The following is a 24081-nucleotide window of genomic DNA, read 5'->3' as shown; positions in this document are numbered from 1 at the left end:
CATATATTTTTTTATTAATTTTTTTAACTGTCTATTTTGTGGCATCATTATAAATGAGCCGATTCAGGGTGTGTGGCCCTTTAAATCTCGTGCTCCACACCCCAAAAGCTCGCGCTTGCCTTAAACAACATAAAAAAAGTTCAAACAGCTAATATAACCCTCAAAATGGATCTTTACAAAGTGTTCGTCATGCAGCATGTCTAATCGCATAAATACAGTGTTTATTTGGATGTTTACATTTGGTTATGAATGAGTTTGATGGTGCTCCGTAGCTAAAGCTAACATTACACACTGTTGGAGAGATTTATAAAGAATGAAGTTGTGTTTATGAATTATACAGACTGCAAGTGTTTAAGAAAATAGCGACGGCTCTTGTCTCCGTGAATACAGTAAGAAACAATGGTAACTTTAACCACATTTAACAGTACATTAGCAACATGCTAACGAAACATTTAGATAGACAATTCACAAATATCATTAAAAATATCATGATATCATGGATCATGTCAGTTATTATTGCTCAATCTGCCATTTTTCGCTATTGTCCTTGCTTGCTTACCTAGTCTGATGATTCAGCTGTGCAGATCCAGATGTATAATCCCTTTCATAATGTTGGGAACATGGGCTGGCATATGCAAATATTGGGGGCGTACACCCCGACTGTTACGTAAAAGTTGGTATTATGTTGAGATTCGCCTGTTCTTCGGAGGTCTTTTAAACAAATGAGATTTATATAAGAAGGAGGGAACAATGGAGTTTGAGACTCACTGTATGTCATTTCCATGTACTGAACTCTTGTTATTTAACTATGCCAAGGTAAATTAAAATTTTTGAATCTAGGGCACCTTTAACGGTAATACAATAATTGATATCATTGGATATCAGCATGCTCACAGTGGGTTTTTCTTTTATCTGACAGATTTGAGAATCATAGTGACCAGATATTGGCCCACACTGGACATTCTGAATAAATATAATGGTGATATCACTGACTAGAAGCAGGAAAGGTGCACAGAAACACCAAAAACCTTGCAATGCCAGGTAAGATGATCTTTGAACAGAATTTATTTTCAGGTAAAACTGTATACTGAAAATGTGCCCTCATTTATTCAAAATTATATAAAAAAAATTTTATTATATTGGTAACTATATTCTAAATATACTCAAAAAAAAAAAACTTTGTATTTTGATTCTTTAGTTTTCTCTAACATAGCCTACAGACTATGAGAATCATTATGCGGGTCATTATGTGGGTCTTTGTCTTCTCAGGTGTGAATCACAGCATTATTCATGATTATTCATGCCTCCGTGTGTCTTACAATAATTAAATCAATATGTTGTTTTATATGGATGAGTAGGCAAGACAATTTGTACATCATTTTGAAGCAAGTCTACAACCTCCATAACCCAGAAGTCATGGGGACACATATTATTTATTTGTATTTGTTTTATGGCCTTATTTAGGTGACTCCATTTTTTAGTTTTTTCTATAACCATGCATAAACGTTATTCTCTCAAAAAAACAAACAAACATGTACATACATGTTCCTCACATAATATGGTAGCATAGTTCATGCTGAATACAGTGTAATGACACTTTTTTTTCATTAATATTATAAAAAACTAAACAAAAAAGCACAAATGTCAGGGCATGTCAAAACTTCTCCAGGGTCCCTAAAATCCTCAGACCCCTAAAAGATAAGTCCTGCTTAATTGAGTCAAAAGCACTCTGAAGCTAACTGCATTTATATTTAAACTGTCAAACATTTTAATTTAATTGCAATTAACTTTCAGTTAAGTGTCTGAAAACATTACATTGAGTTTACACTAGGCTATTATTTGAAAGTAAGCAAGTAACTGTCTCGTTGTCAATGTTAGAGCTGGTCCATTTGTGTGAATTATGCGTTTTGGTGTGCATTGTGTTTGACTGGCCAACAATCATTATGTCATGTAGTCATCTGTCATTAGTTGCTTTGGAACGTTTGAATGACAAAATTCCACAGCATTTGTTCCAGATAATAGAGGTATTGTAATATGAGTAAACATTTTCTGTGGAAATCGATGGCATACCACAAATACAGTAGATGCCTGTTTCTTATCTTTCACTCGAAACTTCCTTGAATGCTTTGTGGCATTGTGCTTTGTTATGCTCAATTTGCAACAGCATACCACAAATAAAGTGAAATCTTATCTGATCTTTAACTCGAAACTTCCTTGAATGCTTTGTGACAGTTTTGCTTCTCAGGAAATGTATGTTTTAATATTTTTACAATAAGAACATTTTATTGAACATTAGACAAAATCTAGTACCATATATGACACACCAGGCTTTTATGGCTCATATTACATATATCATATTACAAACTGCATGCATCATTTTCTCAAAACACTATGCACAAAATTCTCATGCTTTCACAGTAGTTCATACAACCAACTTTAATATATTAGGAAAACAACTGCAATTTTTTTATTGGCTTTACAAAAATCACAAACATTTGTCTTCCATTTATATTGTTCCATTTACATCATATTGTTTTCAGTTAGTCTGAAATTGGTATCTACACATATCTCAATTACAACAATAAAAGGGAAAATAAAAACAGTAGAGTGAGACAGGGAAAATGAAGATTTGTAAAAGTGAGAGATGGTGGAGAGGAAAGAAGAAGAATATTACAGTTTTATTGACAGCTAACACACAATTAATAAAACACACACACATGTACATATATATGTGTGTGTGTATACAGTTGCAAGAAAAAGTTTGTGAGCCACTTGCAGAATCTGTGAAAATGTGAATAATTTTAACAAAATAAGAGAGATCATACAAAATGCATGTTATTTTTTGTTTAGTACTGTCCTGAGTAAGATATTTTACATAAAAGTTTGCATTTAGTTCACAAGGCAAAAAAATAACCCCATTCATAACTATGTGAACCATTGATTCTTAATACTGTGTGTTAATAAAATTTGGAACCAAAAATTATTCAGACACTTTGACCTGACCATGTTTTGCTTCAGTGTTATCTGGCATAATTAAGATTATTTTTTTTCTGACACAGTTTAACTCTAAGATCTTGTCATATTTTATTACCATCTTTTAAACTATAGTGAATAAACTGTATTAATGAATAAAATGTTCAAGGTGTCTGAATAAATTTGGTTTATGTAGTAATTTAGGTGTCAGCTCCCCTCAAATATAACAGTAATTAAAAGACACACATATCTTTTTTTTTTTTCAAGTATTCCGGTTATAGGTTTGCAAATTACTTTAAGTGTCTGGTTTAGTAAAATCCACAGCTACTTTGATTGAAAACTGGTTTATTTGACAACTCTTTCTTTCAGCTAAAGTGAATGAAGAGTATACATTTCTTTTTGCTGCTCCTAAGCTCCTCCTAGAGAACAAAAACCTTATAAAATGTGCGCGCACTGGGTGTGTTTATCAGTCTTGTTCTGATTGCTGATTTTGCTATGAGTGTTCGAGTGGAAAGCATCACCGTGAAGGACCACAGAGGGTAAGAGATAACAGTATCATTAACTCTTAACTTAACCCGCACCGCAGTGTGACGTCATAAAATTTACACTTAATTTTTTAACACTTCAGGCCTTAATATAGCTCCATAAATGGTACCATTTGAAAGCTTAGATTCTCAGATTTACATAGAATATAATGACTTTTGTTTTTATGTTACACAAAGTAATAAATCCAAGATGTTTATGTCTTTCTTTCTTCAGTCGAAAAGAAATTAAAGTTTTTGATGAAAACATTCCAGGATTTTTCTCCTTATAGTGGACTTGAATGGGCACCAAACTATTGAAGGTCAAAATTAGTTTCACTGCCGCTTCAAATTGTTCTACACGATCCCAGAAGAGAAATAAGGGTCTTATCTAGAGAAACCATCACTCATTTTCTAAAAAAATTTGAAAATTATATAAGTTTTAACCAGAAATTCTCATCTTGAACGAGCTCTCTTCTTCTTCTCCTCTATTATAATTCCAGCAGTGTAGACACTGCTAAGCATATTACTGCCCTCCACTGCTCAAAGTTTGAACTAATTTTTATATACTATTGAACTAGCATATTGAATATAACAATTAGTTCAAACTTTGGCCTGTGGCCCATTCAAGTCCACTATAAGCAGAAAAATCCTGGAATGTTTTCATCAAAAACCTTAATTTCTTTTCGACTGAAGAAAGAAAGACATGAACATCTTGGATGACATGGGGGTGAGTAAATTATCAGGAAAGTTTATTTAAAAGTGAACTAATCCTTTAAGGCTTAAATATATAAACTTGCCTGCATCCTGGGATGATGCGGATGATATACAAATCAGCCTAATTTTTGTATGAAAACTTATAAATTGTCCTACTGTATTTGTCCGACTTTTAAAGACAGTCCTGTATGTTAATCAATCATCTGTGTGTTTGTTAAAGTCATCAGTTTGCATAATTTCAACTTACAGGTGCTGGTCATTGTAGCGTCTGGACCAATCAGGCACACACAATTATTCAATATATTTAATGAATTATCTATGAACTCACTTTATCAAAGTTTTGTGAACCCATCCCCCTAAAACTGCAACCAGCATCCCAAGTGTAGCTAGCACACAGGCCAACCTAGGTGTCCTGTTACAGATATATGGTACTTTTATGATCCGGAAGAATGCTGTAGAGACTAGTGACTCATTCTTCCTGAGAGGGACAAATAAACTCTCTTAATCCTATGTATTCTCTATATAACCACTTGGGAAATGTATAAACACATATCCAATTTTCCCATCTAATGACTTTCCTTTTATAGGCTTTATTCTATGTATTAATTCTCTCTTTTGAACTATTTTGGTATTAATGTTCCATAGTTGCAAATGTATAGTTAACTGAGATCACATTGGCAGCATGTTTGGTATCTACGGACTCCAACTTTCATTTCCTATTTGGTAATTCATGTTACATGTTACTAACTCTGTGACATGTTAGTATTATAAGAATCTAGAAGGTTATTCTCTCATTCATCCAATCCAGTGTCTTATGCTAATATCTTGCTACAGAACAAAGACTCGTAAAACTTCCCTCTGAAAGGGAAACTCCTTATTGGCTCAGACACCTCAAGAGGGTGTGACATCTTCACCCCTTTTATTCACCGATCACAAGATCAAACCCCCTTCTCTCTTCCTGCTCTTCCTCCTCTTCTTTTTTTTCTGACAAATACTGACGTCAAGATGATGCTTTAAGAAGCTAGAAGCTTCTAAGGAACCCCAAGCTTGTGCCAGGCCTCGGCCTAGACCTTCCATTCACCAAAGATCCTCTGAATCCAACTGGTTCTCTTTCATCAAGACAATATCAGCAAAGATTCAACGGGAGCCTCCACAAATTGCATCAGGACAGTTTTAATTCAACTTGGAGAGGCATGCAAGTATCAAACTTAGTCTCATTATCGGATACATTGAGTATCCTTACCCCTTTTAAAGAAGGGCCTGTTAAAGCTAAACTGATGGTTTGCTCAAGGCTGTTGATCTGCTGAATGTCCAACAATGCTGTAACTTCTTGCTTTCCTGTACTTTGCTTTAGCTCTCTCTCTCTTGGTAAACTGTATGCATGTATGTGTGTGAATGTTAGAGTAGTTAAGTGTTTAGTCTAGTTAATAAAGTCTTGTTCATGTCACACGTAAGGTTGTCCGTGTTTTGCGCTCATATACGGGAGTCCCTATTCATGTCGATCCTGACTACAGGCTTTTAGTAGAATAAGATTGTTATTTCCCATAACCTGGAAATGAACATTTCTTAGAATTAATAAACAATTAACACTGTGTGTTCATTGAACAACAGGTTAATTGATTGTAATATTAATTTTATTACATTAAGTTAATTTTATTAACTGATTAAAATATTAATAATTAATTATAACTAGTTATGATTAATTATTCATATTTATTTTGAGCTAATTTGCTACATCATATAATTAGAATATCATCAAAAAGTTGATTTATTTCACTAATTCCATTCAAAACGTGAAACATGTATATTATATTCATTCATTACACACAGACTGATATATTTCAAATGTTTATTTCTTTTAATTTTGATGATTATAACTGACAACTAAGGAAAATCCCAAATTCAGTATCTCAGAAAATTAGAAAATTACTTAAGACCAATACAAAGAAAGGATTTTTAGAAATCTTGCCAAACTGAAAAGTATGAACATGAAAAGTATGAGCATGTACAGCACTCAATACTTAGTTGGGCTCCTTTTGCCTGAATTACTGCAGCAATGCGGCGTGGCATGGAGTCGATCAGTCTGTGGCACTGCTCAGGTGTTATGAGAGCCCAGGTTGCATTTTCCTCTTCACAATACCCTATAGATTTTCTATGGGGTTAAGGTAAGGCGAGTTTGCTTAAGAACAGGGATACCATGGTCCTTAAACCAGGTACTGGTAGCTTTGGCACTGTGTGCAGGTGCCAAGTCCTGTAGGAAAATTAAATCTGCATCTCCATAAAGTTGGTCAGCAGCAGGAAGCATGAAGTGCTCTAAAACTTCCTGGTATACGGCTGCATTGACCTTGGACCTCAGAAAACACAGTGGACCAACACCAGCAGATGACATGGCACCCCAAACCGTCACTGACTGTGGAAACTTTACACTGAACCTCAAGCAACGTGGATTCTGTGCCTCTCCTCTCTTCCTCCAGACTCTGGGACCCTGATTTCCAAAGGAAATGCAAAATTTACTTTCATCAGAGAACATAACTTTGGACCACTCAGCAGCAGTCCAGTCCTTTTTGTCTTTAGCCCAGGTGAGACGCTTCTGACGCTGTCTGTTGTTCAAGAGTGGCTTGACACAAGGAATGCGACAGCTGAAACCCATGTCTTGCATACGTCTGTGCGTAGTGGTTCTTGAAGCACTGACTCCAGCTGCAGTCCACTCTATGTGAATCTCCCCCACATTTTTGAATGGGCTTTGTTTCACAATCCTCTCCAGGGTGCGGTTATCCCTATTGCTTGTACACTTTTATCTACCACATCTTTTCCTTCCCTTCGCCTCTCTATTAATGTGCTTGGACACAGAGCTCTGTGAACAGCCAGCCTCTTTTGCAATGACCTTTTGTGTCTTGCCATCCTTGTGCAAGGTGTCAATGGTCGTCTTTTGGACAACTGTCAAGTCAGCAGTCTTCCCCATGATTGTGTAGCCTACAGAACTAGACTGAGAGACCATTTAAAGGCCTTTGCAGGTGTTTTGAGTTAATTAGCTGATTAGAGTGTGGCACCAGGTATCTTCAATATTGAACCTTTTCACAATATTCTAATTTTCTGAGATACTGAATTTGGGATTTTCCTTAGTTGTCAGTTATAATCATCAAAATTAAAAGAAATAAACATTTGAAATATATCAGTCTGTGTGTAATAAATGAATATAATATACAAGTTTCACTTTTTGAATGGAATTAGTGAAATAAATCAACTTTTTGATGATATTCTAATTATATGACCAGCACCTGTATATTTTAAAGAATACTGATATTTTTATTTATTATAACATTCTTATATTTATTATAATTACATTTTATTTTTTATTTATAATAGACTACTAATACTAATTATATTACAGCCTACTTACTTTTAATTATTCATTTAAAAAATACTTCTGGCATACATTTCAATTGACGCCATGGTGTTTTTTATTTGTCGTGTCTGATTTAGTGTCCTAAACTGATACGTTTAAAGGTAAAGTATGTTGTTTCTGTGACACTAGCGGCACTTAGCAGATTACAAAAAAACAGCATATTTTGCAAACGCACTTTCGCCTGTCGCGCATCCATCGACTCAAACATCACAAAAGCTCTTACAGGTGCTTGTGATGGCACGTCTCAACAGGTAAATGTAGGCTAGGCTACTCTCAATAAAACATATTGCTATGTGTCATAAGCAACTGAGTAACTAACACTGTCTAGTCAGAGCAGGGGTGTCAAACTCATTTTAAGTTGATGGCCAGATTAGAAAAAAAAATTAACAATGCGCGGCCGAATTACCTTTTTTTTCTATTTACCTTAGTGCGCTTATAGTTGCAGTAATATTAACCATATAAACAACAAATTAATTTGCGAGAAAACTAGTACACTGCTCTTTAAAACTGAATTTATTTTTACACCATAACGATTATTAGTTTTTTAAAAATAATACTTCATTTAATATTTTTTATTAGCACCAATTTGATTTTTCATTTTTTTTTTTTTTTTTTTCAAATTTTTTTTAAAAGCAAATTGGCCGATTCTGATATTGGTTGCAGATATATATATATATATATATATATATATATATAGAGAGAGAGAGAGAGAGAGAGAGAGAGAGAGAGAGAGAGAGATCGCCTGAGAGAGTAGGCTATTACCTGTCTGATATATTGCATTATATTCATTCTTCAAGTCGATGTCCATAATATTATATCCATTATAAATATCCGTTTGAATTTTCCATAACATCCATAACACAGCGATAAAACTTCCTTTGCAAAAGTTCCTTTCAATTTGAAAGTCTCTTTGACTGACTGACTCGTTCACCTGTAAAGTGTTGCTACCATCTAATGGCGTATTAATGTAACTTTCACTCAATCCATATTACGCACTAATGGACATATTTATATAAAGTAATATTTATTGAACAAATAAACACAATTGTACAGTTCAGTCAAACGTAAAGCACTACTGTGCCTGTGATGGTTGTCAAGTGTGCCGTGGATAATAATGCCAAAAAAATAAATAAATAAATAAAACAAATGCTATACCTCGTATCTCTATATTTCCTAATTTTTGTTTTATTTTATTAAAAAAAATAAAATAAAATAAAATAGGTCACCCTTTATGCCTTTATGTGGGTTTTACAAATATTTAACGAGTGAAAAGGATTTTAAAGAGCTTGTGACAAAACCTCATAAAGCCCCGGGTATACTTCACATCCTTCAAAGTATACTAAACCACGGATGCGCACGGATGACCGAGTTCGACACATGCACAGTACAATTTTTTCTATACTCTCTTACCAGACATCGTGTCATCAACTGGACATTCGCAGGATAGGAGAAGAAAAAATAGTAACATTGCAACATAGTTCAGAAGATACACCAAGAGAACCATAATCAAAAACGATGGAGAAGTCATGGTTCTGAGTTTACTCGTCTTGTTTTTGAATAGCTCTTTACACACACTTCTTCGATGACTGCACACTGTGCTCAGTACTGTACATATTGCCACTCTTTTGTCCCGTTTGCGCATGCTCTGTTGCACGCGAGCCCTCTGCATGACATGAAAATTACATCATGCGGACGGTGCACGAACGCGGACGGGCGAAGTATACCCGGGGTATTCAAACTTCATAAATCCGCCTCACCTCGTGAATGATGTGCTAGTGATGGGCAGATCGAGGCTTTCTGAAACACTGAAGCAGTTGAAGCAAATGTGCCGTGATGTGTCGAGGCTTCATTTTAATTATTGTAATGTCTAATTAAAACATCTACAAATGTATAAAACTGATCAGAGATCAGGTATAACCATAGGGTAAAGCCCATAGACACTTGTTCAATAGTTCTCAGTGAATCTGCATGATTCATGGGTTCACTTTATCATCACCCTCTACAGGTGAACCACTGAAATTTCTAACTGTTTCGAAACATTTCGAAACAGTGATGACGTAATAAAGCCTTGTTTACTAAAATCATGTGACTTTGGCAGCTTGATACATGCTCCGAATCACTGATTCGAAACAAAAGATTCATAAAGCTTCAGAGCTTCATGAAGCAGTGTTTCGAAATCGGCCATCACTATGATGTGCGCGCGCAGGTACTCGAGCACTGAACGGCCGCTGACGGTCTGGAGCTCGCATCTCCGAAAACGTCAAAACAAATTGTAAAATAGGCGCTATTATTAAATATGAGTCACATATTTCAGGTGGATTTGATTGGCCGCCAAGTAATTTTTGTGAATACTACTTGTACCACGAACTGTTGTTTTAATAGTTTTTTAGACGAGAATGTAGTTGTTTAGACCTGAAATATGTGACTCATATTTAATAATAGTACCTATTTTACAATTTGTTTTGATGATATTATTTATTATTTTATACTATTATTTGTTCCAGAGCAAGTCGAATTGTGCTGTGTTAAATTTGATAATAATTAACTTACATCCTTTATATAGCATAGCATATTGGCTACAACTAGATGGGACATATCAGACGAAGACTCTTCTCCGCTCTTCAAATATGTAAAACATTAAACTTTGTGTTTTTTGAGTAAAGAAAACGCTTTACAAATTTTTTTTCAAACATCAGATCTTTATTTACCTTTGCATTGCATAGACGAGATGACCAAACTGTGTGCGGCACTTCAATCACGAGGTGAGGTGGATTTATGAGGTTTGACCGACAGTTTGAGGATCCAATGGAGTTATGAGGTTGTGTCACAAGCTCTTTAAAATCCTTTTCACTCGTTAAATATTTGAAAACCCACATTAAGGCGTAAAGGGTGACCTATAGTCTTTTTTTTTTAATAAAATAAAACAAAAATTAGGAAATATAGAGATACGAGGTGTAGCATTTGTTTTATTTTATTTATTTTTTATTTATTATCCATGGCACACTTGACAACCGTCATGGGCACACTAGTGCTTTACATTTGACTGAACTGTACAATTGTGTTTATTTGTTCAATAAATATTACTTTATATAAATATGTCCATTAGTGCATAATATGGATTGAGTGAAAGTTACATTAATACGCCTTTAGATGGCGGCAACACTTTACAGGTGAACAAGTCAGTCAGTCACAAGAGACTTTTAAATTGAAAGAAACTTTTGCAAAGGAAGTTGTTTGAGCACTGTGGCATTAAGGCCGTAACACACCAAGCCGACGCCGACGAACTAGTGGCGACGAAAGCAGACTGTGGGGTTGGCTCACATCGGCAGCATCTGTGTCCAAAGTTGGCCTGACACACCAAACCAACGCTAGATAGCCGACGGTCAAGTAGCACGTCAGTTCTGCGCCTGCATGAGATGAAATGCTTTTCCGAACCAGCAGGTGTCAGTATCTGAACAGTCAATCAGAATGATCAGATGGCCCGACGGACCGACGATGACAAAGCAAAGCAGATGTGCCCAGAATATGAACGCAATTTGTTTAATTACACGTTGTGTTTTCCTCCCATAGAAAACCGTTATAAAGAAAAAGCTTTTAACATCGCTTAATGTAGCCTATAGGCTACTGATATTAAAAGATCAAATTCTGCACAAACCATTTTTTTGAATACAGTATATACAGTATACAGTGAATACAATGAATACAGTAAGAAACGATGGTAACTTTAACCACATTTAACAGTACATTAGCAACATGCTAACGAAACATTTAAAAAGACAATTTACAAATATCACTAAAAATATCATGTTATCATGGATCATGTCAGTTATTATTGCTCCATCTGCCATTTTTCGCTATTGTTCTTGCTTGCTTACCTAGTCTGATGATTCAGCTGTGCACAGATCCAGACATTAATACTGGCTTGTCTAATGCCTTGAACATGAGCTGGCATATGCAAATATTGGGGGCGTACATATTAATGATCCCGACTGTTACGTAACAGTCGTGTTATGTTGAGATTCGCCTGTTCTTTGGAGGTCTTTTGCACAAATCAAATTTACATAAGAAGGAGGAAACAATGGAGTTTGAGACTCACTGTATGTCATTTCCATGTACTGAACTCTAATTATTTAAAGGTACAATCTGTAATATTTTTTTTACGCTAGAGGTCGCTAGAAGCCTATTCAAAACAAAGGCGTAGTTTGATGACGCCAAGTTTTAGAGCGGAAACTTGGGACATGTGGTCTCCATCTCAACGGACGGTGCAAAAGAATAGGGAATGGAGTCGGGAAGAACTCATGTTCATGGATGCGATTATTAACGTAACTGTAGTATGAAGCAGAGCAGGACCGAGTGTTGCGGGAGCTGAACGAGGAGCTGGAGCGATTGATCAACACACACCCCTCGAGCAGCGGGACTTTTATTATGACAAAGTCGCCGGCACCGCTTCCGCTTTTCCGGTCATGAGTATGAGGTTTACGGGAGCTGTCCTTGTCGACAGAACCAGCGGCAGATGGTAAACAGTAATTATGTTCCATAAATAAGTAACACAATCCACCATAAAACGTGCAAGAAGTAAATAAGGAACTGCTTGAAGCAAGCTAGTGGTTTGCTGGACGCTAGACACTACTTCCGCATTTGTCCACGACACTGTTGTCATGTGGTTTCTACGTCAGTAAAGGCGGTAACAAAGGGTAACTGATGTCATTGACAGGCGACTGCACTGCCCCGTGTCACTGTTTAGAATGGGAATTTTCTCATGATTTGCAAGGAGTTGAAAACATTAGAGATATTGTTAGTCATCAGCTGGACAAAATATATAACACTAGCCTAGTGGTTTTTGGATATTTTACTGCGAATATCTTACAGATTGTACCTTTAACTATGCTGAGGTAAATTCAATTTTAAATTCTAGGGCACCTTTAATTCATCCAGCTACAGAACACCTAAAACACTTGGAAGACATTCTCATCAGTGCAGCAATGAAGGACTGTGAACTGGCTCAGGGCGGTTCTATGTTCAAACGGCAGTGTTTGTCAACATTTGTGGGCGGAGCCTGTGGCTAATGTGATGCCACACTGCCAGGAACCTGCAAATGGCTTGTTCTGAGACACTGCTTATGATTTATGGGGATTAAAAAAAAGGAGTGGGTGGATTTTTATCATTATAGGGTGGTTGTGTACATACACTGCCAACCGACATTCATATCCAAACACCATGCAAATACTAATTTTATTTTTTATTCTTTAACTAATACTAATGAACATTATTGTAAAATATTACCAATTATGTTTATGCTTATTAGGGTCAACAGTTGAGCATCTCACTACTGCACCCACTAGTAAAATATATCAGAAGAATAATTTTTGTTTGTACTGTTTGTGTGTGTGTGTGTGTGTGTGTATATATATATATATATATATATATATATATATATATATATATATATATATATATATACACACACACACACACAAACAGTAAAAAACGCGAAATCCCAAGGGAAGTGTCCTATGAGACACAATGCTCTTCCATAAGCTGCACCGAATCGTATAGGCATACCTTCTGATGTTCAACTGGCAGAGAAAGACAAAATATATATTTTCCCTCGGGATTTCGCATTTTTTACTGTTGGTTACAAATGAATAGCCTATTGATCATAATCCCACAATCAAGCTGACAAAATAAAAATAATAATGCAATAATTTTGCACAAACTAGCTGAAAACCATATTAAGACACAAAATATAAAACTGACATGATTGCGAGTGACAATTGATAGTTTTCAAGTGACGCTCTCCTGGCGGGCAAAACAAGGCTTTCCTCCATTGACCGTTAGTCATTTTTACCAAGTTTATAGTAAGACAGTGATATTAAAAGACCAAATTCAATATATACCATACTTTGAACAGGGATACAAATGAACACAGAATATTAATGCAACACAAGGTTTCTTGTTAGCCATTTTTTCCATCGAAAACCATTATAAAGAAGATGTGTTGCGTTCATATTCTGGGCTCATCTGCTCACCTGTATATAGTATGCATCATCAAAAAGAGTTAAACTAAATTTGATCTTTTAATATCACTGTTTTAGTACATTAAGGCACTTTAAGGGTGGGTTGCACTAAGGATTCTTTAGCCTGGTGTCGGTTCACCCTCTGCCTATGCTGCTTGATCAGCTCTTTAATTGTAAACTTGGCTTAATTTAATCCTTATTGGTGCAACCCACCCTAGTGTTTTTCACATTAACTTTTTAAACAAATCATCCTGCTGTTTTGAGTGATTGAAATCACAGTAGGTGCTGTATATGGATCACAAGTGCCCTAAACTTGCATCTTGTTCACGTATTTTTGTTTTTAAGATGGAAAATTGATAGGCTTATAGTGTAGTTACATGGCTGTTTTGCCGTCTGACTGAAAACTATGAATAGTCAATTGACCGATTCACCTGACTATGAGAGAAACTTAATTTTAAACTGCTATATGATAAACATTAATATTTGTTAATGGATTTTAGCAAGCAGTTCTGTTAGAAGGAAAATCGTAATCTTTAAATTGATTCTAGAACGCACACGCTTGTCAACATGAGAAATAGGTCTAATTCATAACCTTTTGCAATACAGAGTATAAAGTTGTATAAAGTTTAGTAAAAAGTTGATAAATTGTGCAGTCTTACCATACTGGTATCCCAGACATCAATATTTGGTGGTTTTAATGCATGCTTGATGTGTCTGTGAAAGTTTTAAAGCAGTCTTCTGTGCCACTTTCAGAGCGGTCACGTCCGTAACAGAATTGTAAAGTCCGTGACATAGTTTTTTCCTCATAAATGCGAACACAAAAAATGAAATAAAATTATTTTATGCTCTGTGGAGAGCCAACCCTTTTTTTCGGGCAGTGTTACTTTTGGTTTGCACAGTGTAATTCACAGAATTCCTAAAAAAAAAATGTCTGTATATTTCTCTCATCTAAAATATAAAACAATTGTATCGACTGAGATTTTTCTAATGTCTGTAATGTCCGTTTAGTAAGGGATTATAAATATATAAACAGACGGTTTAATATGTTGGTATTATATGCATTCTCTGAGAATTTATATTTAAAGTTTTGACTGCAAATGTCACGTCCATAACGCTGGAATTGCCCTAAATGAGCCACGATTAGATGGCAGGCAATCAAATCACCTGCTCTTCGGTGTAGCAGCCCGGTTGAAATAATAGAGGATTTAGTTCCTCCACTGATGTTGTACTATTTTTTTTTCTTTGTTTATTGTTCTTATTGATTTCACAATCAATTTTTGTTGGATGGGGTGGTGGAATTTTTTCCCTTCCCGAAACCTAAAAACTAAGGGGAGAAATGTCGGTGTTCAGAGAATTTGTGCTACCCTGTCAGATTTTGCTACCTCCCAATAGTACTTGAAATAGTAGGTAGCAAAATCTGACAGCGAAAAATGCTAACGTTACCTATCAGATTGTGCTTCCAGTGTGATATTACTGTGGTTTATGGCTTTATTAACATCTACACCTACCCCAACCCTAAACCTACCCTTATAATAATGCAAGTACAGTAGTGGTAGCACAATATGATATAGCATTAATCATTAGAACAAGTATAAATCGATAGCGAAAAATGCTACTTATCTGATTGTGCTTTATTAATGTCTACACCTACCCCCACACTAAACCTACCTGTACAATGATGCAAATACAGTAATTTTGTGTTATTTGTCATGACAACAATGATGTAATATTGATGTATGCATAATGCAATAAGCCTGGGTAGGACGATCTGACGGGTCGGTTAGCTAGCTAACTAACTCAGCACATCATTAATTGGAAATAATGACGCTTCTTTGTTCATAATGCATATGTTTGAATGTGAAATAATATGATTAAAGGCAAGACGGAGTAGCCTGGTGTGCTAAAAATATAAGCAGGAGAATGTTAGCATTGCAAAGTGGTCAGGCTAATGTCCTGTGTTTATTCCACAAGACTAATGGATAAGCTGTTTGATTTATATAAAGTTCAGTCATGAAACTCTATCTATCACTGATTGGTTCTTTTAGTACTGCGACACCAACCAATCAGAGGTACTTCCTCATTTACGTGGCTTTATTTATACCATATCCTAGCTGCGATCAGCACTTCGCACAATATGAGAACTCCTATAATCCCACCTCCTCCCCAGCACCACCTGTAGAGATCTGCTACGGGGGGGTTCTATCATTCTGCAGCAGCCTTTCCTTTCTTGTTATATTTGACTAAGCTGAACAATTATGTATTTGATCAGCAGCAGCGTAAGCAGATCTCGTCTGCCAAAATCAAGCCTATGTACATTCCATGCTCCATGCTAATAAAATGCTGGTTGAATCTATTCACTCCGAGAGTTGTCATGATTGAAATAATTATTAGGTTATTTTCACAAATTTCATTTAACCTGTTGAGGATGAACAAAGCTGTTCCTCAATTTGTGTGTTTCCAATTTGAATGTTCAGCTTATGAGGTGGCTGCTGCTTGCGCTGGGAGCTATATGCTTTAGCTTCAATTTTGATCAAATTATTTTCTGATCGGATGCATATTATGTCATGGATATATCCCTCGAATGCATACTGCCGTCCCTTTTGTCTTGCTCTCTCAGATATTTTACCTGTTCGCCGAAAACGACTAATTATCTCCTTGAAAATGTCTGACATCGGTGCATACATACTGTAAATGACTTGCCAGGCGTGAAAGCTTGCCAGGCGTAGCAACAGTAACTAAGGAGGGCGGAGCTTAGTGAAGGGTCCATTCTGACAGCCTGAGCTGTTCTGAAGTCCTCTGGCTTCACTGTGTGAAAGACTCACTTGTGCTTTTTATTAGTTAATAATATAAAATATAATATAATCTCAGACTTCATAAGAATCATGTAAACTTTATATTATTTCTTATAAAGTCTCAGTTTATTTTTACTTTTATTTTCTTAGTTTATTTAACAGGGACAATGCAGAATAACATTGCTACAATATCAAGCAGCAGATCCTCCACGTACAGGCTTCTAGGCAAAGACTAATTTGCAGTCATTTGCAAAAATGTTTGGTCTTTAAGTCGCTACCTTTTAATAGTCTGACTTTGTATTCCAGTACATTTATGATTTTGGTTAATTTTTGCTGCCATGTCTTTTACTCCAAAGGAAAGAAAATTTAACCCTGACCCTACACATTTAGATGGTGTTTGTTTAAGCCTACTACCATCCATCTGTTTGCATCTGTAGATTTCTTCTAAATTAACCAAAACAAGCTAATCTGCATATTTAAACACATCAAGAGTTTTTCCCCTGAAATGTTATAAATACATAATATATGTATTAACATATATTATGCATTTATGTATATACCAAATGCCTGCAGAGGGCACCAAAAGCCTGCTGATTTTTGTTGTTACACAGCACAGCATGATCAAATCCATGATTAAAGCCAACCACCATAATTAAAACATATATTATTAGTTAAATAATAATATTTGGCCACTTTTTTATATTAGAGATGCTACAGCCACTTTTATTGATGTATTCTCCTGTGTAAACGTAGATTTAAGAATAGCATTATGTAATGCTGTATTATGATTTTTAAATAGTTTTAATAAATCGTGCATCCTTAGAAAACTAACAACTGTCTAATAATGCGGTTCATGGATACTCCTCTTCTGGTATTGACAGCCCTACAGATATCTTTAACATGGTTCAACGCAGCACATTAAAATAATTGAAATTATAATATGACATTAATTACATTAGTATCAAATCAGGCAGATGCATTGCTGGTGGTCAAACTATTAACGCAGCGTTAAATGTATAAATAATCTTCACAATAGTTTCTAGTACTAAATAAAGACCAAACCAATTTTTTTATGCCTAAACAACTGCTGTATAGGCCCCAGGAGACCAACAAAAACAGGACAAAATAGCTACTTAAATTTGAATGAAAAATAAGATTTATTTACCATTTATAGTATTATTATAATAAATACCATTAAATAATTGTTTAAAGAAATAATTGTTTGAAGATTTTGGAAATTTATTATTGTTTTTTGAAAAGGTTTTTTTTTTTAACCATACAGGAGAATGTAAAAGAAGGACATTGAGTTCAACATCGAGGTAAACGAAGATGAAGAAGTAAGTGGTTTTATTTACTGCATGTTTTATGCTTAAGCCCATAACTAATATGGTGGAGTGTTAGTAAAGTACTCTAAGAGTTATCAGATAAAACACATTCATGTGAAAAAAACAAAGTCTGTAGATTACAAGGTGGAGCCATCATGGTTGATCTTGTTGGTCCAGTACATACTGCAGATGCTCAGTTGTATTGAGATCTAGGGAATTTGGAAGCCAGAGCGACACCTTGAACTTTTCATCATGTTCCTTAAACCATTCCTGAACAATTCCTGCAATCTGGCAGTATGCATTATCCTGTTGAATGAGGCCTCTTCCACTAGGGAAGACTATTGTCATGAAGGGGTGTAACTGGTCAGCAAACATTTTTAGGTAGGTGGCACGTGTCAAATTTACATCCAATGAATGGCAGGATCCAGGGTTTCCCAGCAGAACATTGCCCAGAGCATCACACTTTTTACGCCAGCTTGTCGTTATCCCACAGTGTATCCTGCTGCCATCACTTCCCCAGGTAAATGACTCATGCTACGCAGCCCCATACAGTAGAGTGCAATAACCCATACCTCACATTACCATCATTAGCATTGTGTGTGACTTGTGCCATAGTAGATCTTCTGTTGGCTTGGACCAGATGGGATAGCCTGTGTTGCCCTTGCGCATTGATGAGCCTTGGGTGCCCAACATTCTGTCATCAGTTTGTGGTTTGTTCCTCTTTGGAACACTGTGGGAAATTTTCACCACTGCTGACCAGGAGCAACACACAAACCTTGCAATTTTAGAGATACTTTGACCTAGTCGCCTTACCATTACAATTTAGCCCTTGTTAAAGTTGCTCAGACCTTGATTCCTGCCCATTTCTTCCGCATTCAACATGGTGATTATGAAAAAGATTGTTGAAGTGTAATTTGAGATTTTGCTGTGTTTTCTGTTAGTTTAATAATGACTGTTTATGTTAATATACCAGAGTCATTCATGTTGGATTGGAACACATCAGTGACAAAATGACCGGTCCTCAAACCAAGTACAGGTGCTGGTCATATAATTAGAATATCATCAAAAAGTTGATTTCACTAATTCCATTCAAAAAGTGAAACTTGTATATTATATTCATTCATTACACACAGACTGATATAGTTCAAATGTTTATTTCTTTTAATTTTGAGGATTATAATTGACAACTAAGGAAAATCCCAAATTCAGTATCTCAGAAAATTAGAATATTACTTAAGTTGGGGCTCCTTTTGCCTGAATTACTGCAGCAATGCGCCGTGGCATGGAGTCAATCAGTCTGTGGCACTGCTCAGGTGTTATGAGAGCCCAGGTTGCTCTGATAGTGGCCTTCAGCTCTTCTGCATTGTTGGGTCTGGCATATCGCATCTTCCTCTTCACAATGCCCCATAGATTTTCTTTGGGGTTAAGGTCAGGCGAGTTTGCTGGCCAATTAAAGGTGATACAGAGGATCTTTTCGTCGACTGAGAAACCAAAGACTGTTAGTGAGTTTTTTAAATGAGCGCATGCGTAAGAACAAGATAATTAAAGCAAGAACACAAGGACGCAAGATCGCTGAAGAACACATATTGAGAAACAGCCGTTCTCCGTGGCTCGGCTGATAGCTTTCTTCTGTAGTGGATTTCTGGCGCTGTTGTCAACTGGGGAGTTGCAGAGCTCCCTCTGGTGGGCAAACTATGCAACACTCATAACATGAGAGAAGCATGAGACTCTGTTTCTCATGTTTCATCGGCCATTATAAACGCCGATGCCGATTTAAATGCAATTAGCTCATATCGGCCGATAATATCGGCCGGCCGATATATTGGTCGGGCTCTACTCCTGTCTCCTGACAAAAACATTGCATGCGGCGCCTGTGGAGTGTGGAAAGTTACTGGAGCATGCAGCCGCGCACGTCTCTCACAAGGAACGTCATGGCAGTGATTGACAAGCCAGAGGGCCAATCATTTACGCGTGATCGCGTAAACGATTGGCTGATGTTTTTTAAGGCCTTACCTCGTGCACAGATGACGTATATTAATATTATCCCTTTCAGTGCTCCTAATAAATAGTCTTTTATCAGTTAGTAAAGACAGTTTCAGGTAATATTGCAAAAATGTATAAAACAAAAGATCCTCTGTAGCACCTTTAAGTACAGGGATACCATGGTCTTTAAACCAGATACTGGTAGCTTTGGCACTGTGTGCAGGTGCCAAGTCCTGTTGGAAAATGAAATCTGCATCTCCATAAAGTTGGTCAGCAGCAAGAAGCATGAAGTGCTCTAAAACTTCCTGGTATACGGCTGCATTGACCTTGGACCTTAGAAAACACAGTGGACCAACACCAACAGATGACATGGCACCCCAAACCATCACTGACTGTGGAAACTTTACACTGGACCTCAAACAACGTGGATTGTGTGCCTCTCCTCTCTTCTTCCAGACTCTGGAACCCTGACACAAGGAATGCGACAGCTGAAGCCCATGTCTTGCATACATCTGTGCGTAGTGGTTCTTGAAGCACTGACTCCAGCTGCGGTCCACTCTTTGTGAATCCCCCCCACATTTTTGAATGGGTTTTGTTTCACAATCCTCTCCAGGGTGCGGTTATCCCTATTGCTTGTACACTTTTTTCTACCACATATTTTCCTTCCCTTCGCCTCTCTATTAATGTGCTTGGACACAGAGCTCTGTGAACAGCCAGTCTCTTTTGCAATGACCTTTTGTGTCTTGCCCTCCTTGTGCAAGGTGTCAATGGTCGTCTTTTGGACAACTGTCAAGTCAGCAGTCTTTCCCATGTTTGTGTAGCCTACAGAACTAGACTGAGAGACCATTTAAAGGCCTTTGCAGGTGTTTTGAGTTAATTAGCTGATTAGAGTGTGGCACCAGGTGTCTTCAATATTGAACCTTTTCACAATATTCTAGTTTTCTGAGATTATGAATTTGGGATTTTCCTTAGCTGTCAGTTATAATCATCAAAATTAAAAGAAATAAACATTTGAAATATATCAGTCTGTGTGTAATGAATGAATATAATATACAAGTTTCACTTTTTGAATGGAATTAGTGAAATATATAAACTTTTTGATGATATTCTAATTATATGACCAGCACCTGTATTATAAGACAGATTGGCCATTGCAAGACAGCTGTTCTTTGGAGGAGTTTGCAAAGAATTCTTGTACCTCAAGGCACACTGGGATGATGAGGCTCGGAAGTTCATCATTTTGAGAGGGAAGGATGGCATCTTTGGCCAAATGCTGCTTTGGAGGAGGACTACCATCCCTTCATCGAATTCATGAATTACGCCCTGTGGGTGTGTGGATCCTCCTTCACAGTGGGAGTAGTTGAAAAAAAAAAACACAATTTAATCACCAGCAGCCATCTCCCTATTTGCTCCCGATAGGAATCCTCATCTTCTTAGTTGAAATACCCCCAGAATTCAAGGAAGATGATTGATCATCAATGATTTTGATATGGAGCCAGCTCTCACCCTTATTCCCACCCCTGAATTTGCCATCCCTCAGTCTGCTCTAAATAAACTGCTTGATGACCCAGTCCCACCCTATAATCTCCCCATCCCTTTGTTCCTATTCTCTCCACTGGCTCCATTCATCCATCTGGACTCACCTGCTGCGCTGGTGCCTTGCAGACCCTCAACTCTATCCATGTCGCTGACTCCATCCAGCTCTCCAGCTCTGGCTATACAAGACGGATCACCAGGATGCTTCTTGGGCCTCCAGGCCCCTTTGTCTCTACCTTGGCTCTGCACTGCCTCCGATCCGCCATCACTCAGGATCCACCAGGCTCCTTCGTCTCTCCGGCTTCACCTTATTCTCTTGTTGTCCTGATTTTGCTGTGGACTTCTAAGCCTCTGGCTGAACCTCAACGCTCCACCCCTTCGGCTCCACTGGGCTCCTCTTTCTCCTCTTTTGCCAGGCCTGTTTCCACATCGGCCCCACAAGCCTCTGGCTCTGCCTTGGACTTCCTGGCCAGAAATTTCACTGGGGTGACCTCTACATCCAGCCCCTGCACCATCTGTCAGGCCCCAGGCTCCGCCCAAGTGGTCCATCAGCTCTGCCTTGGAGTTCCACTAAGCCTCCAGTTCAGTCCCCTGGTCCTCCAGTTCAGTGCCCTTTGCCAACTCCACGCCCCTTCCAAGAACCACCCCCCCCCCCCCCCATCTTTATGCCACAGGGGTGCACCTTACGGGAATGTTTTCATTCATGTTTCTCGTGTTTCCTTTCAGTTTAGTCTTGTTAATTCCCAAGTTTGTTTCCAATTGCTAATTAGTTATACCTGCGTTTAATTTTGTTCCCTTGTGTATATTTATTCCTTTGTCAGTTCTTTGTCAGTCATCAACTTACATTTGTGAAGTGTGAGTGGTTAATCTCCTGAGATTCATCAGTGTGTTCTAGAATGTTAATTTATGTTAATATACCCAAGTCATTTGTTAGACTGCCAAAGAGCTGTGAAAATATGTTTTACAAATAATCCCAAGCATACTAACAATTAACTCAAAGTTAATTTTGTACTTAGTTTATTAAACACTGAACATTGAATTTGCTTTGAATGTGTTTTGAACAATTTGTGACAAACTGTACATTGTTCAATGCAGAAATAAATTTGGTGCTACATCTCCACCATTCACTGATTACTTGAAAAAAATTTTGAGAAGGTACCCAGATGGAGGACACATATTGAAGGTAGGTAAAAAAAAAAAAAAAGACCTATTGCTTGAATAACTTTTGCATTCTTGTCAAGTGGTATGTATTGTATTTCTGTTGATAATATTTATCCTATAAAATATCAGGAGCTGATACAGAATGCAGATGATGCAAGAGCTTCACGTGTGGTGTTTATTCATGATGAGACGCATTATGGGACTCAGAGCCTGTGGACTGAAGAGCTCGGAAAGTATCAAGGTATTTGTTTCATAACACTGGAAGAAACTTGATGGTGAACTCTAGATGTTGCAGGCTAATATGTCCTTAACTCAGTTTACCTTAGCAGTGCTCTGCACTTTCAGAAATCCTCTAAAATTCAACATATAAGATAAGCGAACAGGCTTTTTGCTATATCACTTTGCATAATCTGCTTTATCAATTCCTTATGAAGTAACCATACACAAGGTTTAATTCATGTGTCATGTCTACAGTCCCGTTTTAATGCTTAAAGTGAATTACTACCCACATAGCATGGTGACATTGATACAATTTTGAGTTTTAATCCAAACCATCCTTTTGTTGAGATTGACATTTCAATGTTTAATGTATGTTGGATCAACACTGAAATGATGGGCGACAGCACACATGGGTGGAGACAGTGACACTGAACTATCGGCAGGAACACACCGGCCGTCAGGCAGTTTTTGTTCGTCGGCTAACTAAGTTTTCTCAGTGTGTTCTGCACCGTCAGTTGAAGCTGGTCCTTGTCAGCTTTTTTTCCTCCGATTCAACATGTTGAATCGGCGTCAGAGCTCGTCGGTCCCTCAGGCCATCTGATCGATCTGAGGTGCGTTTCCCAAAGCGAACTATGGTCGCAAGTTCCGTCGTTACCAATAGAGTTCAATGGGACTTACGACCATGGTTCACCAACGATGCTTTCGGGAAACGCACCCCAGATTAGCTGTTCAGCTACTGCCACCTGCTGGTGCGGAAAGGCATTTCATCTCACACAGGCACAGAATGGATGTGCTACTTGTCTGTCGAGCACTGATTTGGTGTCAGGCCACCTCTGGACCCAGACACTGCTGACGTGAGCCAACCCCGCAGTCTGCTTTCATCGCCACTAGTTCATCTGGGTCGGTTTGGTGTGTTCCTGCCTTAACAGTGATTGCTCAATCAGTGGAGCATTTTCAAACCATGATGGGCTTTCACCCAGTTTACTCTAATCCACTGTGGGCTTTGGGGTGGGCTTTCATAATTTTAGCAAGTCTGTTGAAAAATGGTTGAAAAACATCCATTTTAGTTTAAAATTGGCCACTGATTTGTAAACGCCCATTTTGGATTTGCATGTGCACTACTCAGTAATCTAATCAATTCCTTCTCATTCAAAAAAACCCCAAAACATGTTAATCCTATACAGTTGTGTTTGTTGAACCACCGGACTTCTCTGGGTTTCAAACAATGGTGCATCTTTCTTATTAGTTCTATGTTCTTTTTTTGTGCTTGTTATTTGCATTTGATTTATTGTTACTTAATCTAATAAAATATATTTATTTTAAAAAGTTAATAAAGTGTTACCTCAATTTACTAGAATATGCGCACAATTTACCATTTTGTTCCCTTGATTTATAAATCATGCGCAAATCGTAAGCACGTTTTAGTACATT

General features: G+C 37.2%; 1 protein-coding gene across 1 annotated transcript in view; it reads left to right on the top strand.

The window, feature by feature from the left end:
- The first annotated feature begins 17707 nt into the window (after window positions 1-17707).
- LOC125269751 (sacsin-like) overlaps window positions 17708-24081 on the top strand; it is a 61935-nt gene continuing 55561 nt past the window's right edge. Inside the window, exons 1-3 of the mRNA XM_048192713.1 lie at window positions 17708-17763; window positions 22366-22453; window positions 22561-22672. Of these exons, the coding sequence (XP_048048670.1) occupies window positions 17756-17763; window positions 22366-22453; window positions 22561-22672 (208 nt within the window). The 5' untranslated portion in view covers window positions 17708-17755. The remainder of the gene's footprint in view (window positions 17764-22365; window positions 22454-22560; window positions 22673-24081) is intronic.

Source organism: Megalobrama amblycephala, linkage group LG6 (genome assembly GCF_018812025.1).
Source record: "Megalobrama amblycephala isolate DHTTF-2021 linkage group LG6, ASM1881202v1, whole genome shotgun sequence".
Classification (NCBI taxonomy): Eukaryota; Metazoa; Chordata; class Actinopteri; order Cypriniformes; family Xenocyprididae; genus Megalobrama; species Megalobrama amblycephala.
Note: the sequence above shows the minus strand (reverse complement) of the source record. Positions and strands in the feature narration are given on the sequence as shown.